Source organism: Heteronotia binoei, chromosome 14, assembly GCF_032191835.1.
Source record: "Heteronotia binoei isolate CCM8104 ecotype False Entrance Well chromosome 14, APGP_CSIRO_Hbin_v1, whole genome shotgun sequence".
NCBI lineage: Eukaryota > Metazoa > Chordata > Lepidosauria > Squamata > Gekkonidae > Heteronotia > Heteronotia binoei.
In genome coordinates, this window is record NC_083236.1 from 25,620,733 (window position 1) to 25,640,488 (window position 19,756).

Genomic DNA, 19,756 nt, shown 5'->3' on the forward strand with positions numbered 1-19,756 from the left:
CTTTTAAAGGCATGGGAAACACAGCCAGTAAAAAACTGCAAGCCCCTTGTTATGGGCAGTTTTTGTCCTATAACGAAGAAACTCCAAACAAAGTATTTTTTTAGCAGCAGCAAGCAAGGTTTATTGGTACACGTTTGCAAACATGGAGAGAGCAATACCTGAGATAGGTATGGTCTCTGAGGTCTGTATACAGCTCAATTTAAGGCCCCCGACACATAGCCCCTAACTCTCCCTTTGACCAATGACAGGTCCTTGATGAAGGGCTTCCACTCTGGTTTGTCACCGACGCGGTGATCTCATCCCACCCTTATATGGACATTCCGTTTCCCCAGTATCATTAACACTTGCTAAACGAGAAAAAAAACAATAATTTGCAGCGATAGCATTATAAGATTTGGGACTTTTAGCATGAGTAATGGCGAGAGGAATAAATAGCTAATTGCAGTGATAGCAATTTTAATGAAGTTTGGGAGTTTTCCATGACTAATTGCCCGCAAGATGTTTCTACCATCTGGTCTTATCTTGGGCAATTTCCGACATGGTCTGCTGCATTTCATATGTCCAGGCCACTTACTGACAGAGACTTTATTTTAGTCTAGTAACCAGTTTTAGGGTGTGGTGACTTGTATTTTATTATCACCCTCATAAATATCCCTTTTGGGATAACTGCAGAAAAGCTTATATGAACTTCATATAACTTGAAATTAATTCATTAATTGAAGTACAATTCTCTTCTACCTTTCACAGCAATTTCCCAGTGTTTCAGCCAAGGAAAAGTATGAAAAATAGCTGTCAAAAGATTTTTTTGAAACCAATCAAGCTTGGTTGTAGCTTCAGGCAGGGTTCCAGTAGCAGAAGCTGAAGGAAGAGCCTACTAAATGTGTCAGCATATTTTGAGATAGAGCAGCTGCCAGGGCCCAGTGTAGGTGGTACACAGTGCTGGCATTGCTGATGGCAATGGCAATAACACTCCCAACTGCATACACTGGCCAGTGCTGTTGAGGAAGGGGTGTGTAGGTGGTGCAGGCAATTGAACATGGGCATTAGGAGTGCTTGCAAGTTGAAGAACACACAAACAGATAGGTGCATGCAGGTGTGGGGGTGGAAAGAGAGGACCCTGGGAATGTATGAAAAAGTTGCCAACCACCCACTTTCCACCCCCATTTTGGCTCAGCATGAGTTTTAGAGAGATTTTTCTGAAAATGAAGTTACTTCAGAAGAAGAGGCAGGTTTGGGGAGTACCCTTGAAGTGACATCACAGGAAGAGGTGGAGTTTTGGTTCAGTGTGCCCTGGAAGTGACATCACTTGGCCCTTGACCTGGAAGTGACACCACAGGAAATGACATAATTCCTGTGTCCTGGCTCCACCTCCAAAGTCTCCTGGCTCCATCCCTGAATTTTAGTGAGCCATGAAGGAGAAGTGTAAAAATAACCGGGCCACGGGGGCGGGGTGTGTGGGAAACCCTGTCTTAGAGGACTGGCTACATCAGGGGGTTGTAGCCTAATATGCAAAGGAGTTCCTGCTACAAAAAAAGCCCTGCATATGTGCATACATCTGTGAGTGCCAATGTGCTTTCACTTTACCAGTAATACACACAATAAATGTGGGATTTGTATCACACATTCAGCTGTTCATGTGTTGCCTGTAACATGAGAATTATTCAACACACATACAGAGCAATCAAGTGTGCACCATACACGGATTGTACATGTGTTCACTGTAACTTGTGAACAGGGCTTGTGTTACAGGCCCTCCCGCAGATCAATGTGGAAGCGGTTGGGTGGAATGTCTTCTGGAAAGCCATTCCCCAACAACAGAAAAGACCCAGTTTCTAAAAGGCCAACCAAACCCATCTGCATGGAAGGAATATTGGGCATACTGAACAGAAACACAAGATAGTCTCCTTATCCCAAATCAGACCATTGGTCCATCAAGGTGACTACTGTCAATTCAGACTAGCGATGGTTCTCCAGGATCTCAGGCCAAGGTCTTTCTCATCATTACCTACAATACGAGCCTTTCAACTGGAGATGCTGGGGCTTGAACATGGGACCTTCTGTATGCAAAGCAGATGCTCCACCAATGAGCCGTGGACCATGAGAAAAATCCCTCAGACAAGAAGCCCACCACTTCTGGAAATACTGCAATACCAGACCAAAAGGAGGTCCAGTCCTTCAGGAATATGGAGCCTGTGATCTGAAGGGTTTTAAAAGCAAAAAAAACCCAGCACCTTGATTGGAACCTGAAGTAATTTTTTTTTTTCAGAATAGACAGAATGTGTTCATACTGACGGAGTCCTGTACGCATTAAATAAAATGAACTGACTAACCTTAACAGTAATTTCTATTGAGAAATAATTGATATTAACACTAATCTAGAAGGATACTATTTCCCCCTGCAAATCTGTTCTTGTTCTTTCTGGTAGGTCAAGGCAGACTCTGAAGCTGGAGTTTAAGTAGCTGAAATTAATATAATGCATCTCATAACATAATGGGTTGGATCCAGGCTAACTCTGCTAAGCAGAATGGAATGGAACTTTCCTGCCTCCTCCCCACATCCTCTGCCCCAACTGCAGTCTACTGATCTCCACCACATGCTGCTTCCTGGGGGAACGGGGACCCTGAGGAACAATGTGAAAACGGCCAGCAGTGGGACAGGGAAATCAGTGGAAATGTCCAACCACGTCTGGATCCAACTCAACATTCTCTTGTTAGACTTTTTAAAAATATGTCATTCCTCAGAACCTTGCAAAATTCATTTGACTGGAGATAAAAATCTTAACTATGTATTTATTGTTTAGTTATCAAGAAAACTTTTTTCAACTCATTTGAAAATTCTAAAAACAAAGAAATCAGGGATTTGGGGAAAGTGCTAGATGCTGGTGAACCAACAACTGTGATGTTGCTACAATAAAAGCAAGTATAACTCTTAAACTGTTCGGTGAGGCATTTTGAGAAAAGGTAGGAAATGTCTAACATTATTGCAGAATGAACTTGGAAACTTTCATCCAAACTGACTTGCTAAAAAGAATTCAAAAGGGAAGACCAAGCAACTACAATCAGTATGGAAATGGGGAACCAGTTTAAGATAAAAGAGTGAAAAATTCTGGTTATCTTTTCCATGGGTTCATTTTGGATTTGTGGAACTGACTCTCTGTCAGCCACATGCCAGCTGTGGGTTCCCTTCTGGAAGCTCAGTTCCCAAGCATGTGGGGGCACAATTTCAATCAAGAGCTCAGTGGACAAAAAGGAGTTTCTGCCTTCCCTCTCTTGCTGTTTTGCTGACCCAAAATGGCTGCAGTGCCCCAGTGTGCACCCCACAAAGGGGCAAATAGCACCCCCAGGGCAAATTTGGATTGGGCAAAGAATGAGGGGGAGAGAAGCCTTTTCTTCCTTCATGTTGTAGTTCTGATCCAAGCAAGACTGGCCCCAGACTGTCTGGCAACCTAGGCAAGGTTAACTTCTGACACTCCCCCTGTGCAGATAACATCACCAAGTCATAGTGGGCACCCAATTCGGCTCCCCGAGAAGGCTGGCACCATAGGCAATCGCCTAGTTTACCTAATGGCAGGGCTGGCCCTGGATCCAAGGTAGGCTCCTATACGCTTAGAAACTGATTTCCCAGCAGCAAAAGTTCAGCAGCATGCTTTCCAACAAGACTGTCTATTTTTCATGTTCCCCTAATACTCAACATTTCCTTGTCCAAATTTTCTATTTCCCAAGTGGGTATTTAAAATCTTACATTATCTGCTTGTTCAGTTGAACAATATGAATTATCCAGCAGTTCCTTTGCTACCCCAGTCTTTCACAGTATGTTGAATGGTCCACTTTTGACCCGTACAGTTTTGCAAAACAAGTCTGTAAACTGATGCCCCTTGGTCTTTCACAATTTCAAGACATCTTTTAGTTTTCCTGTTGATTACAGCTGCTCCCTAGAAAATGCAAAATCATAATAAGATTAAAAAATATATTTATTGTCGAATTTCCACAAATACAGGTAGAAACAAAATGTAAATCATGACAGTTTGAATAAATGTGTTCTAAAAGTCTTCTTACATTACATTTTAAAAATATATTATATTTATGTGTACAATAATGATTATTACATAATGCATTCTTTATTCTCCATACCATGTAACATTAATCCCCATAGGTTTAAGAGTCCAAATAAATTTGTCTAAAACAAAAACTTCTTAAAATTATCCTCTGCAATTTTTGCTTTTGAATATTCTCCAGATATTTTTTGGTGGTGAAGAATTTCTTCAATACACATCAAATATTCAATGTGCACAGCTATATTTAATGTCCTTGGTTTTCAATATTTTCATTTTGACAGCTGATATTTTACAGTTTGATAACTGACATACAATCATACCTCAGTGGATGTCATGTTTTTGATAGCATTGCTGGCTTGTAATGAAAGAATGGTTTCTATTGATTCAACAGTTATCAAAATATAGGCATAGTAGGAACAAGGCTTGTTGTGAGAATAAACAAAATGGACTCTAGAAGGAGTCTCTGGGCCTGTCCCCCAGCCTTGGGTACTCAGCTTCTATTTGCTGTGGCATTTTGCTGCATGATGATCATGCAGACACTGAAGCTGCATTTCAAATGCCCAGGGTTCCATCCCCAACATCTCCAGATTTTTAAAAAAGAATTACATCAAAGGTGATGTGCAAACCATTCACCAAAGACCCTGGACAGCTGCTTATCAGACACAGTAGAGTAGCCCAAACTGATCTTGATGGACATAAGAATATAAGAAAAGCTATGTTGGATCAGGCCAATGGCCCATCCAGTCCAACACTGTCAAAGTGGCCAAAAAAACAGGTGCCATTAGGAGGTCCACCAATGGTCCATATAAGACAGTTTCAGTTTCAGTTTATTTCAATTTATATCCTGCCCTTCCCACCGAAGACAGTTCTATGTGTTCACATGGATTGTGCCCCTCACCAATGGGGTTTTGCTTGCCAAATGTCAGACAAATAGGTGCTAATATCCTCCATCTTATCAGGATGAACTTCTCAGGAACTCTATCCCTGACCCAAAGGATTCTCCCTGCCAAATTTCTGCCAAATAGGCAGGGCTATTTTTGTAGCAGGAACTCCTTGCATATTAGGCCACACCCCCTGATGTAGCCAATCCTCCTGGAGCTTACAGTAGGCCCTGTACTAAGAGCCCTGTAAGCTCTTGGAGGATTGGCTACATCAGGGGGTGGAGCCTAATATCCAAATGAGTTCCTGCTATAAAAAAAGATCTGCGAATAGGAAATAATATCTTCCATCCTATCAGGAAGGAATTATATCAGGAGTATAATTCTCAGGGACTGTAGCCCTCATTCAAAGGTTCCTTTCTGCCAAATTTATTGCAGACGAGAGAAAATGGCCCTGCTCGAATATTGAACTTTACAGAAGTTATACTGCTCAGCATACCTGCCATATAAAAGTGGCATATAAATGTTTTGAATTCCTTCATGTTTGAAAGACAAGCAGCAAAATTAGAAAACTTATTTGCTTTTGAATATATTGCTCCTAAGTATAATCAAGAATACAGATGTTACTCCATTGCTGCTAGATTAGCCACATCAGTATCCCTACTTTAGAAAACTATATCAGTTCTGTAGAAAACTGTACCAGCTTGATAATTATTCATTTTGCCCTGACCTGGATAGCCCAGACTAGCCTGATCTTGTCAGCTCTTGGATGCTAAGCTAAGCAGGACCAGCCTCACTAGTATTCGGATGGGATACCTCTGAGGAATACCAGGGTTGTGACAAGAAGGCAAGCAATTACTAACCACCTCTGAATGCCCCTTGCCTTGAAAATCCCCAGGATCACCATAAAGCAGCTGAGACTTGATAGCTTGAGATGCCACTGCTGTTTTTTTTTGTTGGTATTATTATCCTTGCTCATGAATGATCCATTAGTATCATGTTGTTGCCTTTGCATCTATATGATGTACACCAGGGGTCCCCAACCCAGTACCAGTATGTACCCTGTTGGCAACCAGGCCGTGAGTTGTATAATTATTTTATTATATATTATAATGTAGTAATAATAATAATAATAAGTAGACTTTGGATTTGTAACCTGCCTTCCACTCTGAATCTCAGAGTGGTTCACAATCGCCTTTATTTTCCTCCCCCACAACAGACACCCTATGAGGTGGGTGGCACTGAGAGAGCTCTTGCAGCAGCTGCCCTTTCAAGGACAACTCTTGCAAGAGCTATGGCTGACTTAAGGCCATTCCAGCAGCTGCAAGTGGAGGAGTGGGGAATCAAACCCGGTTCTCCCAGATAAGAGTCCGCACGCTTAACCACCACACCAAAATAAAGTGCACAATTGTATCATCCTGAAACCATCCCTTCCGCCCAGTCCATGGAAAAATTGTCTTCCACAAAACTGGCCTTGGTACCAAAAAGTTTGGGGACCACTGATGTACATTGTATACTGTGACTATATCCATGAATACTAACACCCATTGATTTCTTTAGTTTTTTAGTATTTTGTGTGCTGTGGGATGTTCCAGGCCTGCAGGTGGAAGAGGAGCACAGGGAGACAACTCTAATCTGGTCTCCCTGGGTAACACTGATAGGAACCAACTGAAAGGGGAAGAGTATGTGGAATGTGACATTGATGGGAGATAACACTGAGGCCTGAGAAAGGACTTTATTAATTCAAAAGACTTTTGGCAGGTGCAGGAAAAGGAGAGCCATTATGTTGTAACCTATAAGTGTTAAAGGTTTGCCAATCCACTTCAGTCTGGCAAGACTGGACTTGCAATGCATGCCATTAATGTTTGCTTTGAGACTCATCATTAACATTTCTTTTGAACCACCTAAGGAGATTGTACTTGGGCAAAACGTTACAGATGGCACTTTCTACCACCACTTTTAGCAATGGCAAATGCAAAGCGAGCAGCATTTATAGGACATTAAGGCATCGTTGTTCCACAGAATTTTCTGATCCAGAGAATCACAATGCAGCTTTGCTAGGAGAAGACAACCTAGCAACTTGTTCCTAAGAAACGTATGTCCTAAATCTTTGTTCTTTCTGAATTATTTAAGACACTGTGGAGTATAGAATCTTACCTGTCTGAAATCCCAGTGCATGTTCAGGCCCTTCTTTAAAGCCTCATTGCATTGCTCTAGAAAGGGCAGCTCTCCTTGGCTTGTATCAACCAAGCATCGATCAACCATACTGCGCTGAGATCTTAAATTTCCCACATAGATCTCTCCAGTGCTGTGGTAGAATATGTACTGGCAAAGAACATTACAGGGCATTTTAGTAACATCTTTGTTAACCTGACATCATCAGCAGACAGCAGTGTGGAATAGTATCCAGTACAAAAGCCAGATTCAGTGGGGTTGGGCTTTTTGGACTCAGTCCATTGCTAGTCCACCCTTTGATTGATTGCTTTTAAAATCTGGACAGAGACTTAGAAAATGATGGGTTGGATTCCCTGGGACCTGTCCTGCTAGTGGAGGGTGATTTTCCCCAGTGGAAAGGACTTCTCCTGGTGTAAGATGCTCTAAGAAAGTGATGCAAGAAAGCACCTCTGCTTGAGAAATGGACCAGCAGGATCAAACTGAATAACTGGGAGGGGGGAGCACAAGAATCTGTAGGATAAAGGTAAAAGGTAGTCCCCTGTGCAAGCACCAGTCGTTTCCGACTCTGGGGTGACATTGCTTTCACAGCGTTTTCATGGCAGATTTTTTATGGGGTGGTTTGCCATTGCCTTCCCCAGTCATCTACACTTTCCCCCCACCAAGCTGGATACTCATCTTACTGACCTCGGAAGGATGGAAGGCTGAGTCAACCTCAAGCTGGCTACCTGAACCTTGCTTCCGCCGGGATCGAACTCAGGTCATGAGCAGAGTTTAGGACTGCAGTACTGCAGCTTTACCACTCTGCACCACAGGGCTCTTATTATATGTAGGATACTGTGGTTCAAACTGCTGCTCAGCTATGAAGGTGGCTCACCAAATGTGCTTGCACTTTAACTGGTAATCCCTAGATTAACACTCCTCAGGGAGCTGCGAAGAAGAACTCAAAAGGGATAAACAGAGTTCTCCCTCCTTATTCTGTGCTCTGTTCTGCTATTCAGGAATTCTAATTTAACTAGGAGTATTTCTCATATTATTTCCAGAACTGAAACATGGAACAACTTGTACTTCCTTGAGTTCATTGTCATCCCCCTCTCTTACTTCTACACACCATGACAAACATGGTAAAAAAAACTGCAGTCATATGTATGATTGCATCAAGACTAGGCATGGGAACAAACCAGGGAAATCGTGGTTCATTTCGTTTTGTGATTTGTTTGATTTCTGAACCAGTTCATGGTTCATTGGTTTGTTTGGTTCAGAAGGTGGAAAATTCACCAAGAGTCTTCAACAGGCTCTCCTCCACCCACCCCCTAAGTTTGGTGAAATTGGATTTGGAATGTCTGAGTTATAGCTCCCCAAAGTCAGTGCCCCGAGGAAAGCTCAGCTTCAGCTCTCACAACAACTAACTCTTCTCTCTTTGTGCTACAGAATGAGAGCTCTGTGGTTGGCTCCCAGAGCTGCCAATCAAGGTATGGACAACTGCTATGGGTGTTTTTAGGGCTTCCAGAAGTTCACCCTGGGCATTGTCTAGGAGAACAAACTGCAAAAACAAACCAAATGAAGCACCAAGGTCCAAGCCACGTCAGAACGAACCATGAATTGGCTGGATTTGTGCACAAATTGTGATTCATGCATTGGTTCATGTCCATGTCTAAAGACTCATATTGCATAGTATTTTACTGAAGTCCCATTGACCTTCTGCACACCAATAAAACATCACACCAAAGAATTTAGATACAACCATATGTACAACCAACATAAAGCTTGCTTTGTTTGGAGTATGTGCATGTGCACAAGAGTGAAAAGGTTGCCAGTGAACACAGAGAACAAAAAAATGTGCATCATTTCCATGTGAGAAAATCAGATCTGGCCATCTGGAACTAGGGTTGCCAAGTCGAACCCCAAAAATATCTGGGGACTTTGGGGGTGGAGCCAGGAGACTTTGGGGGTGGAGCCAGGAGACACTGGGTGAAGCTAGGGGGAGGGGGGGAAACAGCGCCGGGGAGCGTGGCGAGCCGCCCCGCAGCTGCCGCCTCTTCTTCGCTCGCCGTGCTGCTCCTCCAAGATGGGCTCAGCATGAGCAGCCACGGCGAGTGGAGAAGAGGCGGCAGTGGTGCGGCGGCCTCACCCGCTCCGCCTCTGGGGTGGAAGTGGAGGGGTGGTGGAGGCGGGCTGGGGGCGTGGTGAGCCGCAAGTCCGGGTCCTAGAAGGGCCCGAATTCGTGGCTCGCCATGCTCCTGGCCTGCCTCGCCTTCCCCTGCGCTGCTGCCGTCTCTTGGCTGCTCCTCCAAAATGGGCTCAGCCTGGGCCCATCTCAGAGAAGCAACTGCGGTGGGCGGGGAGGGGGCGGCAGCAGTGCTGCGGCCTCCGGGCGACTCGCCATGCTCCCCGGCGCCGTTTCCCCCCTCTCCCCCTGCTTCCATTTTTTTGGGGAGCGGGGGAAGAGGGTGGAAATCCTGGGGTCCCCCGCCAGGGCGGGAGGGTTGGGAAGCCTATCTGGAACTCCAAAATCAGGTGATAGATTTAGAAGAATTAATGGACACTCCCCCACCCCCCCACACACACACTTGCACCTGGTTACTGTCATGATAGAAGGGCTTGCCTGTAACTCATACAGAGAGATCTATTTGCCCTACTCTACCAAAGGGCCACAGGAACAAGCCACTTTTTAACTAGGAGTATGAAGAGACTTTGTTGTGAAAGACCTGAGAGAAAGTGAACCTCTTGATCCCACTATGTGATGTTTAATACACACACACCCGGTTACAGCTAGATACTTTATTGACCCCTTAGCAGAACACAACTCAAATGAAGTTGTAGATCTGCAGACTGCATGACTGGAGAACACTGGAAATAAATTTCGTTTCCATTAGGTAATTTGAAACAGCAGTTATCACTTGTAGAAAATGGTTATCATCTTCAGCATTTAGTGAAAGAACCCAGCAGAAGCCAATCCTAACCAATATTCATCTTACAATTACCTGTGAGTTGTATCCATGACAGCCATACATTATGGGAGTATTTCCAGGCATTGGTCCTTGATCTATGCAGATGTCCTTCTTTAATGCATTTTTCATCTGTGAGGTAAAGGAAACTTGCTAAAAGACTGGCTTTACAACTATTAAAGTTAGAAACAATGATATGCAGAACACCTTAAAAACTTGACTTCATTGTCAAGATATGCTGAGACTATTACAAGGCCGGTGAATGGTCAATAAATATAAAAGATTCCTTTGAAGACAGACAGGGCAAACTGGTCTTCTTAAGGTCTGACAACACAACTACAAGGTTGTTCATTGGCTTTGCTAAACACACAAGATCCTCCACCACATTTAAGGCTGCCAGGCCTATGTTGGAATATACCTGGAGACTTTGGGGGTGTATGCAGGAGAGGGGAGGGTTGGCGAGAAGAGGGGCCTCAGCATGGTAGAATGCCACAGAGTCCACCCTCCAAAGCAGCCATTTTCTCCAGGGGGGCTGATCTCTGCCAGCTGGAGATCAGCTGTAAAAGCGGGAGATCTCCAGGCCACACTTGGAGGCTGGCAACCCTAAATCTTCAAGGTACTGGTTAAGTAAAAAGAACCAAGGGAATCTGGATTTGGTTGCCTTTGTATTACAAATTTAAATTTGGGGAGGCGTAGTTTGCATTGTCTTCTCAAAGGTTCTGTCTCCATGTCCCTAGGGTCATAAGATTGCCAACCTCCATGTGGGGCCTGGAGATCTCTCAGAATTATAACTGATCTCCAGACAACAGAGACCAGGAGCAAACTGTAGTTTTTGCAGACTCTGTGGTATTATACCCTCCTGAGATCTTTCCCCTCCCCAGACCCCACCGTCCCAAGGATCCATCCCCTGATCGCCAGCCATTTCCCAACCTGGACCTAGCAACCCTAGGGCATCCAGCAATTTGTCCAGCAACCCTAGGGCATCCAGCCAACAAGTCACCAAGTTCTTCATTATAAGCAGAGACATAAGACCACAGGTCTTCCCCACTACAAACAAATCCCCATTTTACACTGAATTCACTATTTTGGCTTCCTCCAAAGCATCCTGGGAATTGTAATTTGGTGAGGGTAATCAGAAACCTGGTGGAGGTTCTTCAGCTTTCCTCACAGAACTTGGGTCTCCAGGGTTGGATGTGGAAAGGCAAAGCGTATTAAGCAGAAAGTTGAAGTCTGTTGTATAAAATGCTTAACGTGTATAGTTGCTAAAAGTCTTCATTGTCACTTGCTAGGAATGTTGTGGAGGTAGACAGGACCATTCCAGAATGGGTGGGTGGGTGTGAGGGGCCACTGACAAGATCTTCTATAAAAGTGGATCAGGTGAGAGATAAATCTGGTTTTCAATGCATATTGTGATTAGAGAACATGTCCTCTCCTATGCATACACGTCTCACATTAGGATCAACAAGGGATTCCCTGCTATGAGTCCCTTAATTCAGGGCCAAAGCAGACATTACATACAAATATTTGTAAAATCACACTAATGGCCTTTTTACAGAAGCAAAACTTCTTACTGGAGTGGCAATTAAGAAGGAGGGGAGGGGACATGTGTATGGAAGTGCTTGATCATCCACAATGGATACCTAATTTGGTCTGGTGAAGATAGGGTTGCCAATCCCCAGGTGGGGGCAGGGGATCCCCCCGGTTTAGAGGCCCTCCCCCCCACTTCAGGGTCATCAGAAAGTGGGGGGAATAAGTCTCCCTATGGAGACTTATTCTCATAGAAAATAATGGGGAATATCTGAGGTATCTGGGGCTCTGGGGAAGCTGTTTTGGGAGGTAGAGACACCAAATGTTCAGTATAGCATCCTGTGCCTTTCTCCAAAATACCCCCCAAATTTCAAAAAGATTGGGCAAGGGGGTCCAATTCTTTGAGCCGCAAACGAAGGTGCCCCTAAACTTCATTATTTCCTAAGGAAGGAAGGCATTGAAAAGGTGTGCAGTCTCTTTAAATGTGATGGCCAGAACTCCCTCTGGAGTTCAGTTCTGCTTGTCACACCCTTGCTCCTGGCTGCCCCTCCAGATATTTTTTGAATTGGACTTGGCAGCCCTAAGTGAAGATGCCCTTCAGTTGTTGACCCCGCTGTCACAGGATCCCTTCCCCAAGCTTAACCCTGTTTGATTAATTTTTGACCAAGGGTCTGGTGGCCATGATGAGCTCATTGTGGAAGAGCAGATTGAAGCTGAATCCATCAAAGACAGAGGTTCTCTGGCTGGGGGGGGGGGAGCAGAGCTGGATTTGGAAAATAGATTGCCGGCTCTTGACAGGGTGCCTTTAACTGCAGCACCAACCGTTGAGAGTTTGGGAGTAACACTGGATACCTCTCTTTCAATGGAGGCTCAAGTTACGCATATTGCTAAAGTGGCATTTTTCCACCTCCGCCAAGCTCGGCAACTGGCTCCCCCCCCTCATCTTGCTTGGACCTAGCCACAGTAATCCATGCAATGGTCACCTCCAGACTAGACTACTGTAACTCACTCTACGTTGGCCTACCCTTGAGTCTGACCCGGAAATTCCAATGGGTCCAGAATGCAGCTGCATGAGTTCTGATGGGAATGCCTAGGACAGCACACATTCAACCTGTGCTGCGCCAGCTGCACTGGCTTCTGTTTGAGTACTGTTATGTATTGGGACTGGAGTTTGGCCTTAGGGCCAGCTGAGATTTGGCTGAGCTTGAGACCCAAGAACAATAGCCACCAGGATCCAAGAAGGTGGCCTATCATGGGCCAGCAGTTAACCTATAGTGTGTTTAATGGGTTTTGGGGTGGGGTTAATTGCATGCATATAAGCAGGGCCATAGGCCCCTTTTAACTGTCTTCCTTTCATAGGAAATAATGAAGGATAGGGGCACCTTCAGTTTCCATTTTCTGTCTTGTGATGCTGAATCACTTATTAAAAAGCTGAAATCAATACCTCGTGGTGTCCTCATGCTTCGAACCCAGTATATAATAAGTACCAAGTCAGGTTCAAGGTATTGGTTATGACTTTTAAGTCCTTGAGTGGTAGGGTTGCCAAGTCCAATTCAATATCTGGGGACTTTGGGGGTGGAGTCAGGAGACATTGGAGGCGAAGCCAGGAACAAGGGCATGGACAAACATAATTGAACTCCAAGGGAGTTCTAGCCATCACATTTAAAGGGACAGCACACCTTTTTAACTGTCTTCCTTTCATAGGAAATAATGAAGGATAGGGGCACCTTCTTTTGGGGCTCATAGAATTGGACCCCCTGGTCCAATTGTTTTGAAACTTGAAGGGTACTTTGGGGAGAGGCACTAGATACTATACTGAAAATTTGGTGCCTCTACCTCAAAAAACAGCTCCCCCAGAGCCCCCGAAACTTCCATATCAATTCCCCATTATACCCTATGAGAATCGATCACATAGGGAATAATGAAGTGCTCAGCAGACGTTCCCCCCCACCCCCGTTTCTGGCGACTCTGAAGTGAGGGATTGGCCTCTCTACTCATGAGTTGCAGCCAACTTCTTCCAAGTAACACAGACACCCCATCCCAAAAGGAAGCCTTTCCAATCTGAGACTGGAGCCTCCGGAGGAGGAAAGTCACATGGTGGCTTTGGGGGCGGGGCTTCCCCTACCGGCCAGCTGACTGGGGGCAGGAAGGAGCCTGGGAAAGCGGAAGAACCCCCGCTGGGACCTGGGGATTGGCAAGCCTATTGAGTGGTCTGTGACTGATGTATCTACGGGACTGCCTTCTCTCCTATGTCTCTGGAAGAGCATTACGCTCTGCTGGTCAAAACTTAGGGATGATCCCTGGCTCTAAAGAGGTCCAGCTGTCCTCAACAAAGGCCAGGACTATTTCAATCCTGACCCTGATCTGGTGGAACTCTCTGCCGGAGAATATCAGGGCCCTGCAAGATCTTTTACAGTTCCACAGAGCCTGTAAGGCAGAGATGTTCCGCCAGGCTTTCAATTAAGGACAGCGATGGTTGCCGAGCTGGTACCCCTCCCCTCCCACCCCTCAGGAGTCCCCCCCCTTGATGCTGCATCCAGAAATCTGAATTAGAAAACTTTAATAGGACACCATCAGGATTTATAATGGTTATTCTAATTAATTTTACTGTTTTTAAATGTTTATATTTATCAACTATGTTGTACGTCTCCAAGAGCCCAGCATTGGTTGGAATGGGGCAATTAATCAAGTTGAAGATATAAACAAATAAATATAATAAATAAAATATCCAGATTTTTCTTTATGGGGTAGTTCTAAATGCGTAAAAATGCATTCCGGAATTGAGTTATTTGCTTGAGAAATGCTGGTGTTCACTTACTGTTCCATAGGCCACAATGGCAGTCTGAGGTACTAAGTTAGGATACACATTTTTGATATACCAATCAAAGCTTTTACAATTCAGTTTCTTCCTAAGTTCTTTTCTAGAAGAAACATCTCCAAAGTCTACTCCATGATTCTGGAAGGAAAGTATGAAATTAAATGTATTACATTTGGTGCAGAATAACTTGATGTGGTTAAATACAGACATCTAAAATTCAAGTTGAACAAAGCAGGAGTGAAGTGCACCTTTAAGACCAATCAAGTTTTATTCAGAATGTAAGCTTTCATGTGCTCTCTAAGCACACTTCATCAGACACACGTAAAGAAAAAGCATAATCATTTTTCAAAAGGAGCTCAGAATGGCTTATAATTGACCCATCCAAACCAAATAGCTGACCACATCCTATTCCTACTTAGCCTTAACAATGCTACCATATCATGTACTTCCAAGTGGAGTTCCCAGGTTTCCCACTATGGGGAAAGACCTCCCACTGGCAACCCCAACTCCCACCTGCACTTGGGGGGGGGGGGCGGAAATCCCCAACAGCACAATGGTGTTATGTCACTTCAGGGAAAAACCCAGAAGTGAGGCCACCCCACCCCAAGTAAAACCATAGATTTTCCACTGATTTTCCGAGCAGTGTAAAGTCAGTTCCAGGTTTCCCCCCCAAAGTGACATAATGTTATCATGCCAATGGCACTCCCCTCATATCTCCAACCTGTGTCATGCTGGATGGAGCACTAGCTAGCAACCCTACTTCCAGGCCATTCCCTGGTAACTTTGGTTGTGACTCTAGCACTTATCTGAAGACACTGTTGACAAAATTCCAGAATTTGAAAGAACACACAAACCCAACATGGAATTTTAAATCATGATAAAAACTGACCCCCACAGATGACACGCCACCTCTACTATCAATGTTAGAAGAGGGCCCTGTTCCTGCCACCACCTGATAGGCCGGTGGGGGAGAATGGGGAGCTTTTCAGCATCACACCAACACATGACACCATTTTCAGTGTGAAACCAGAAGTGACATCATGATGCTGTGGCAGCATTCTAGGATTCACCATGTCTGCAGAGTCACCAAAAACTCTATGGTTTAACCATGATTTTCTACTAGAACATTGTACATTGGTACAAGGCTGAAGAATTGTCCCCGCTCCCCAAATGCTCCTGTTGGGTCTCCAGATACAGTTGGCAACTTTAATCAGTGTACCATAGTCCAGACAAGTACAAGGTACCACAATAATACAATAATAATAATTTAATTAAAATAAAATAAAATAAATAACCTGATATTTATTTTTTCTCAAATATTTCTATTTTGTTACTGTTAACCTAACAAGTGAAGGATTAAATGAGACACCAAGAGAAGAACAATTAGATAGGCTGAGCAGCCTAAGCCTACCTTGAATTCTAGTCCTGCATGAAATTGGCTCTGAAATTTGTTTGGGGCTCAGAGGGTTCTGAAGAGCCCCGTGGTGCAGAGTTAAAGCTGCAGTACTGCAGTCCTAACCTCTGCTCACGACCTGAGTTCAATCCCCAACAGAAGCCCCGAGGTTGGTAAAATGAGCACCCAGCTTGCTGGGGGGAAAGTGTAGAGAACTGGGGAAGGCAATGGCAAACCACCCCGTAAAAAAAAAAGTCTAAGTTCGATCCCCAGCAGAAGCTGGGTTTTTTCAGGCAGCCGGCTCAAGGTTGACTCAGCCTTCCATCCTTCCGAGGTCGGTAAAATGAGTACCCAGCTTGCTGGGGGGAAAGTGTAGATGGCTGGGGAAGGCAATGGCAAACCACCCTGTAAAAAAAAGTCTGCCATGAAAACGTTGTGAAAGCAACGTCACCCCAGAGTCGGAAACGACTGGTGCTTGGACAGGGGACCTTTCCTTTCCTTTTCCAGAGGGTTCTGAGAAAACTGTTATTGGCCCAAAGTTATTCAGCAGTCTTCATGTTAGGGTCACCAGATCCTACCTTTCTGCTGGTGTGGGGATTTATGGGTGTTTCTGGTAGCTTCTGCCATGTGTGTTTCATGCACGCATAGGCTTGCCAATCCCACTTTCCCAGACTCCTTCCCGCCCCCAGTCAGCTGGCCAGCAGGGGGAAGCCCCGCCCCCAGAGGACCGTGTGACTTTGCACCTCCGGAGACTTCAGTCTCTGATTGAAAGGCTTCCTCTTGGGATGGTGTGTCTGTGATGCTGTGAAGAAGTTGGCAGCAACTTGTGAGTAGAGAAGCCAATCCCCTGCTTCAGACTCACCAGAAACGGAGTGGGAGGGGGGGAGGGAAATGTCTGCTGAGCACTTCATTATTCCCTATGTGAACGATTCTCATAGGGTATAATGGGGAATTGATCCCAAAGTCTCCTGGCTCCACCCCCAAAGTCCCCAGATATTTCTTGAATTGGACTTGGCAACCCTATGCACGCAGTACAATGACATCACCTGGAAGTAATGTCATTGCGCTGCTGACATCATGCAGCAATGTTTTAGTTTTTGAGGGAAACTATGGTTTGAGCCCAATTTACCATAAAGTCTTACCCAAAAATTAAAGCACCACTATGCAACATTGGCAGTATGATGATGTCACCTTTGGGTGACAACATTACACTGCATTTGGGGGCATTTGCAGGTGGGGGTTCCTCCCACCAGCCTGCAAAGGTGGGGGGGAACCCCTGCCCAGACCAGGGTTCTGGCAACCCTACTTCATGTGAAGGAGTGGGAATCAAACCCAGTCCTCCATATTAGAGTCTGCCTCTCTTAATCACTTAGGGTTGCTAAGCCTAAGGTGGTGGCTGGAGATCTCCTGGGATTACAAACTGATCTCTAGGAGACAGAAATCACTTCACCCGGAGAAAATGGCTGCTTTGAAAGGAGAACTCTACGGAATTATACCACACTGAAGTCTGTCCACAATGCCTACCTTCCTCAAGCTCCACCCCCCCCCCCAAATTTCCAGGTATTTTCCAAGCTGGAGCTGGCAACTGTATAACCACTACATCATGCTGGCTCCCATCTGGGAATTTTTAAGAATGTAAACATTCAGGCAAATAAACTTTCAGTTATTCATGTCTCATATGTATGTATTAATTAGAAATAAAGTCATCCAGTAACCTCCAAAGGAATATTCCATGCGTAGTAGACCATATTTTTATACTCATCCATCCACACTTCTGCTACACGCAATGCATTCCGTTTCATAGCAATGGTCAAATCCATCAAGTAGGGCTTGTGAGTTCTCTCAATGTGGGCGACCCTTGAACATGGCAAGACTTCAATTTTCCCTCCACATTGCCAAGTCTGCAGCCATAGAGAAAAGAGTTTCATAAAATCAGCACTTACACGTTCTCCAGTCTGATCACCGGTGCAAGCTGTGTTAACAAAGTTTGATAAGGTTAAAAAAAAAACATCAAAAGAGGGATTCCTGTTGAACATCTGGAGGTGTGACACATTCCTCCCACAAGTAGGGTTGCCAAGTTCCACACAGCCTCCGGGGGGGACTGGTGCAATGACGTCACTCGCAAGTGAGTTTTCCCTCCCAAATTGCTAGAGCGTCTGGGAAAACCATAGAGTTTTCCCGGAAGCTCCTAGAGCCACCAGCATGCGACGCTGCTGGCGCGATGATGTCACTGCAAATGACATCATCGCACTGATGATGTTGGGGGAGAATCTGGCCCTACCTACTGCCCAGTGCCTGGTTACCATGGGGTCAGTTTACCACCTTGTGTGCCCCCTGGAGGAATAACTCCTGTCAACTGACTGCCTTCCCCCTAGCGCTTCCTTTAAAATAGCATGTCCAGGACAGTGGAGGTTTGTGTGGTACAGAGAACCACTACCAGCATCAAAAGTTATAAAGTATATATTAAAAAGAAAATGTTTATGAGCATCCTTTTAGCACAGCACCACAATGAGTGAGGGTTTCAAAAGAAATGGGTAAAAAACAACTCCTCTGACCCTCTCTCTATAAATGCCCTATACAGGGGTGTCAAACATGTGGCCCATTCAGGGCTCAAATCTGGCTGCCAAGCAACTTCTTCCTCTTGTATCCTTATCCAGGGCTGCTGATGGAGCCACACCGTTGCTTGCTTTCCCCCCCAGCTCCCTCAGTGGCTCTTTGCTTCCTGCCTCTTGCCTCCCTCCCCCTCCCCCGCCTCTATAACATACACACAGAGATCCGTGGTTGCTTCTTGCAGGAGAGATACAAAGACAAGTCCCCCGTCTCTTTCATGCTCGCACACGCACACACAGAGAGAGACAAAGCTTCTACTTCCTTCTCTGAAACTGCTCCTCCTCTTTTGAGGAGGGGGAGGACAGAAGGAGAGAGAAAAAACAAAAGCTGGAGTCCATGATGGCAGGTTGAAGACCAACAACATTTTATTCCAGATATAAGCTTTTGTGTGCAAGCACGCGTCTTCTTCAGAGGGAAGGTGAGTGAGTGAAATCTCCCGACAAGCAAAATGTAAACTCCCGACAAGCAAAACGTAAACTATTTTGACTTATTCTAAAATGTTGGTTTTTTAAAGAATGGATTTATCTGTTCCTATCTCTTTTTTTTTTCCTTTTAAAAAGACTCTAATTAGGAATTTAAACTCATAAATTGTTTCTTATATCTTGGAGAGTAGAGTGATTTCAGATGCCAAATGATAATAGCAAACATTGGTAATAAGAAAGGAAAACTAGCCTTCAGTTCAGTTCAGGAGAATGGATTGTCTTGAGCTTCATTATCAATTGTAATTCAGCAGTCTCTCTTTTTAATCTCCTTTTGAAATTCCTTTGTAAGAGCACTGCTAGGTTAATAACTGAATGTTGTGATTTCTAATGTCAGACATATGTCCATTTATTCTTTGCATCCTCCTGGACTGAAAGCAAGGGGCGGGGTGAGCAGGAAGAGCCATGAGTGTATGAAGCTGTGAGAAAAGCAGAGAGCAGAATCCCTCTGTTTTGCATTTGTTTCAGAAGTCATTTTTATAGTAAAATGGATAGGAAAGAGTTAGCTAGAACCTGATTATGGGATGGAGGAAAACTCCACCCCTTAGGCTGCTCTCCTTTCCTGTTCCTGTCTGAAGACACTGGTTGAAATATAGTAGATTGTTACATTCAGCAACTCCTGTGAGTAAATTGCTCCAGTGAGATCAAAATCTGTTTATTTTGGCTGACTTGTGTGTGTGCATGTCTCGTTAAAAAGCCATACTTGGAAATGCTTCCAAAGCTTGACAAGGGGACCTGTGGGAGGTATGACAAATTTCATTTAGTAGAAGTACAGCTGCCAAGGTAGACCAAAAAAAGAGAGAGAGAATGAGGAAATGAAAACTGTATTCAGGGGAATTCCAGTGCTATATTTTTATTTATTTATTTAGGGAATGG

The 19,756-nt window shown here is 44.6% G+C and overlaps 1 protein-coding gene across 1 annotated transcript in view; it reads right to left on the reverse strand.

Annotated features, from left to right (window-relative positions):
- Positions 1-2,773: 2,773 nt before the first annotated feature.
- The window catches only part of GALNT8 (polypeptide N-acetylgalactosaminyltransferase 8), a 40,374-nt gene continuing 23,391 nt past the window's right edge, over positions 2,774-19,756 (reverse strand). The window contains exons 7-11 of the mRNA XM_060254020.1: positions 17,507-17,692; positions 14,399-14,536; positions 10,090-10,185; positions 7,091-7,258; positions 2,774-3,932 (exon numbers count right to left, since the gene is read on the reverse strand). Of these exons, the coding sequence (XP_060110003.1) occupies positions 3,774-3,932; positions 7,091-7,258; positions 10,090-10,185; positions 14,399-14,536; positions 17,507-17,692 (747 nt within the window). The 3' untranslated portion in view covers positions 2,774-3,773. The remainder of the gene's footprint in view (positions 3,933-7,090; positions 7,259-10,089; positions 10,186-14,398; positions 14,537-17,506; positions 17,693-19,756) is intronic.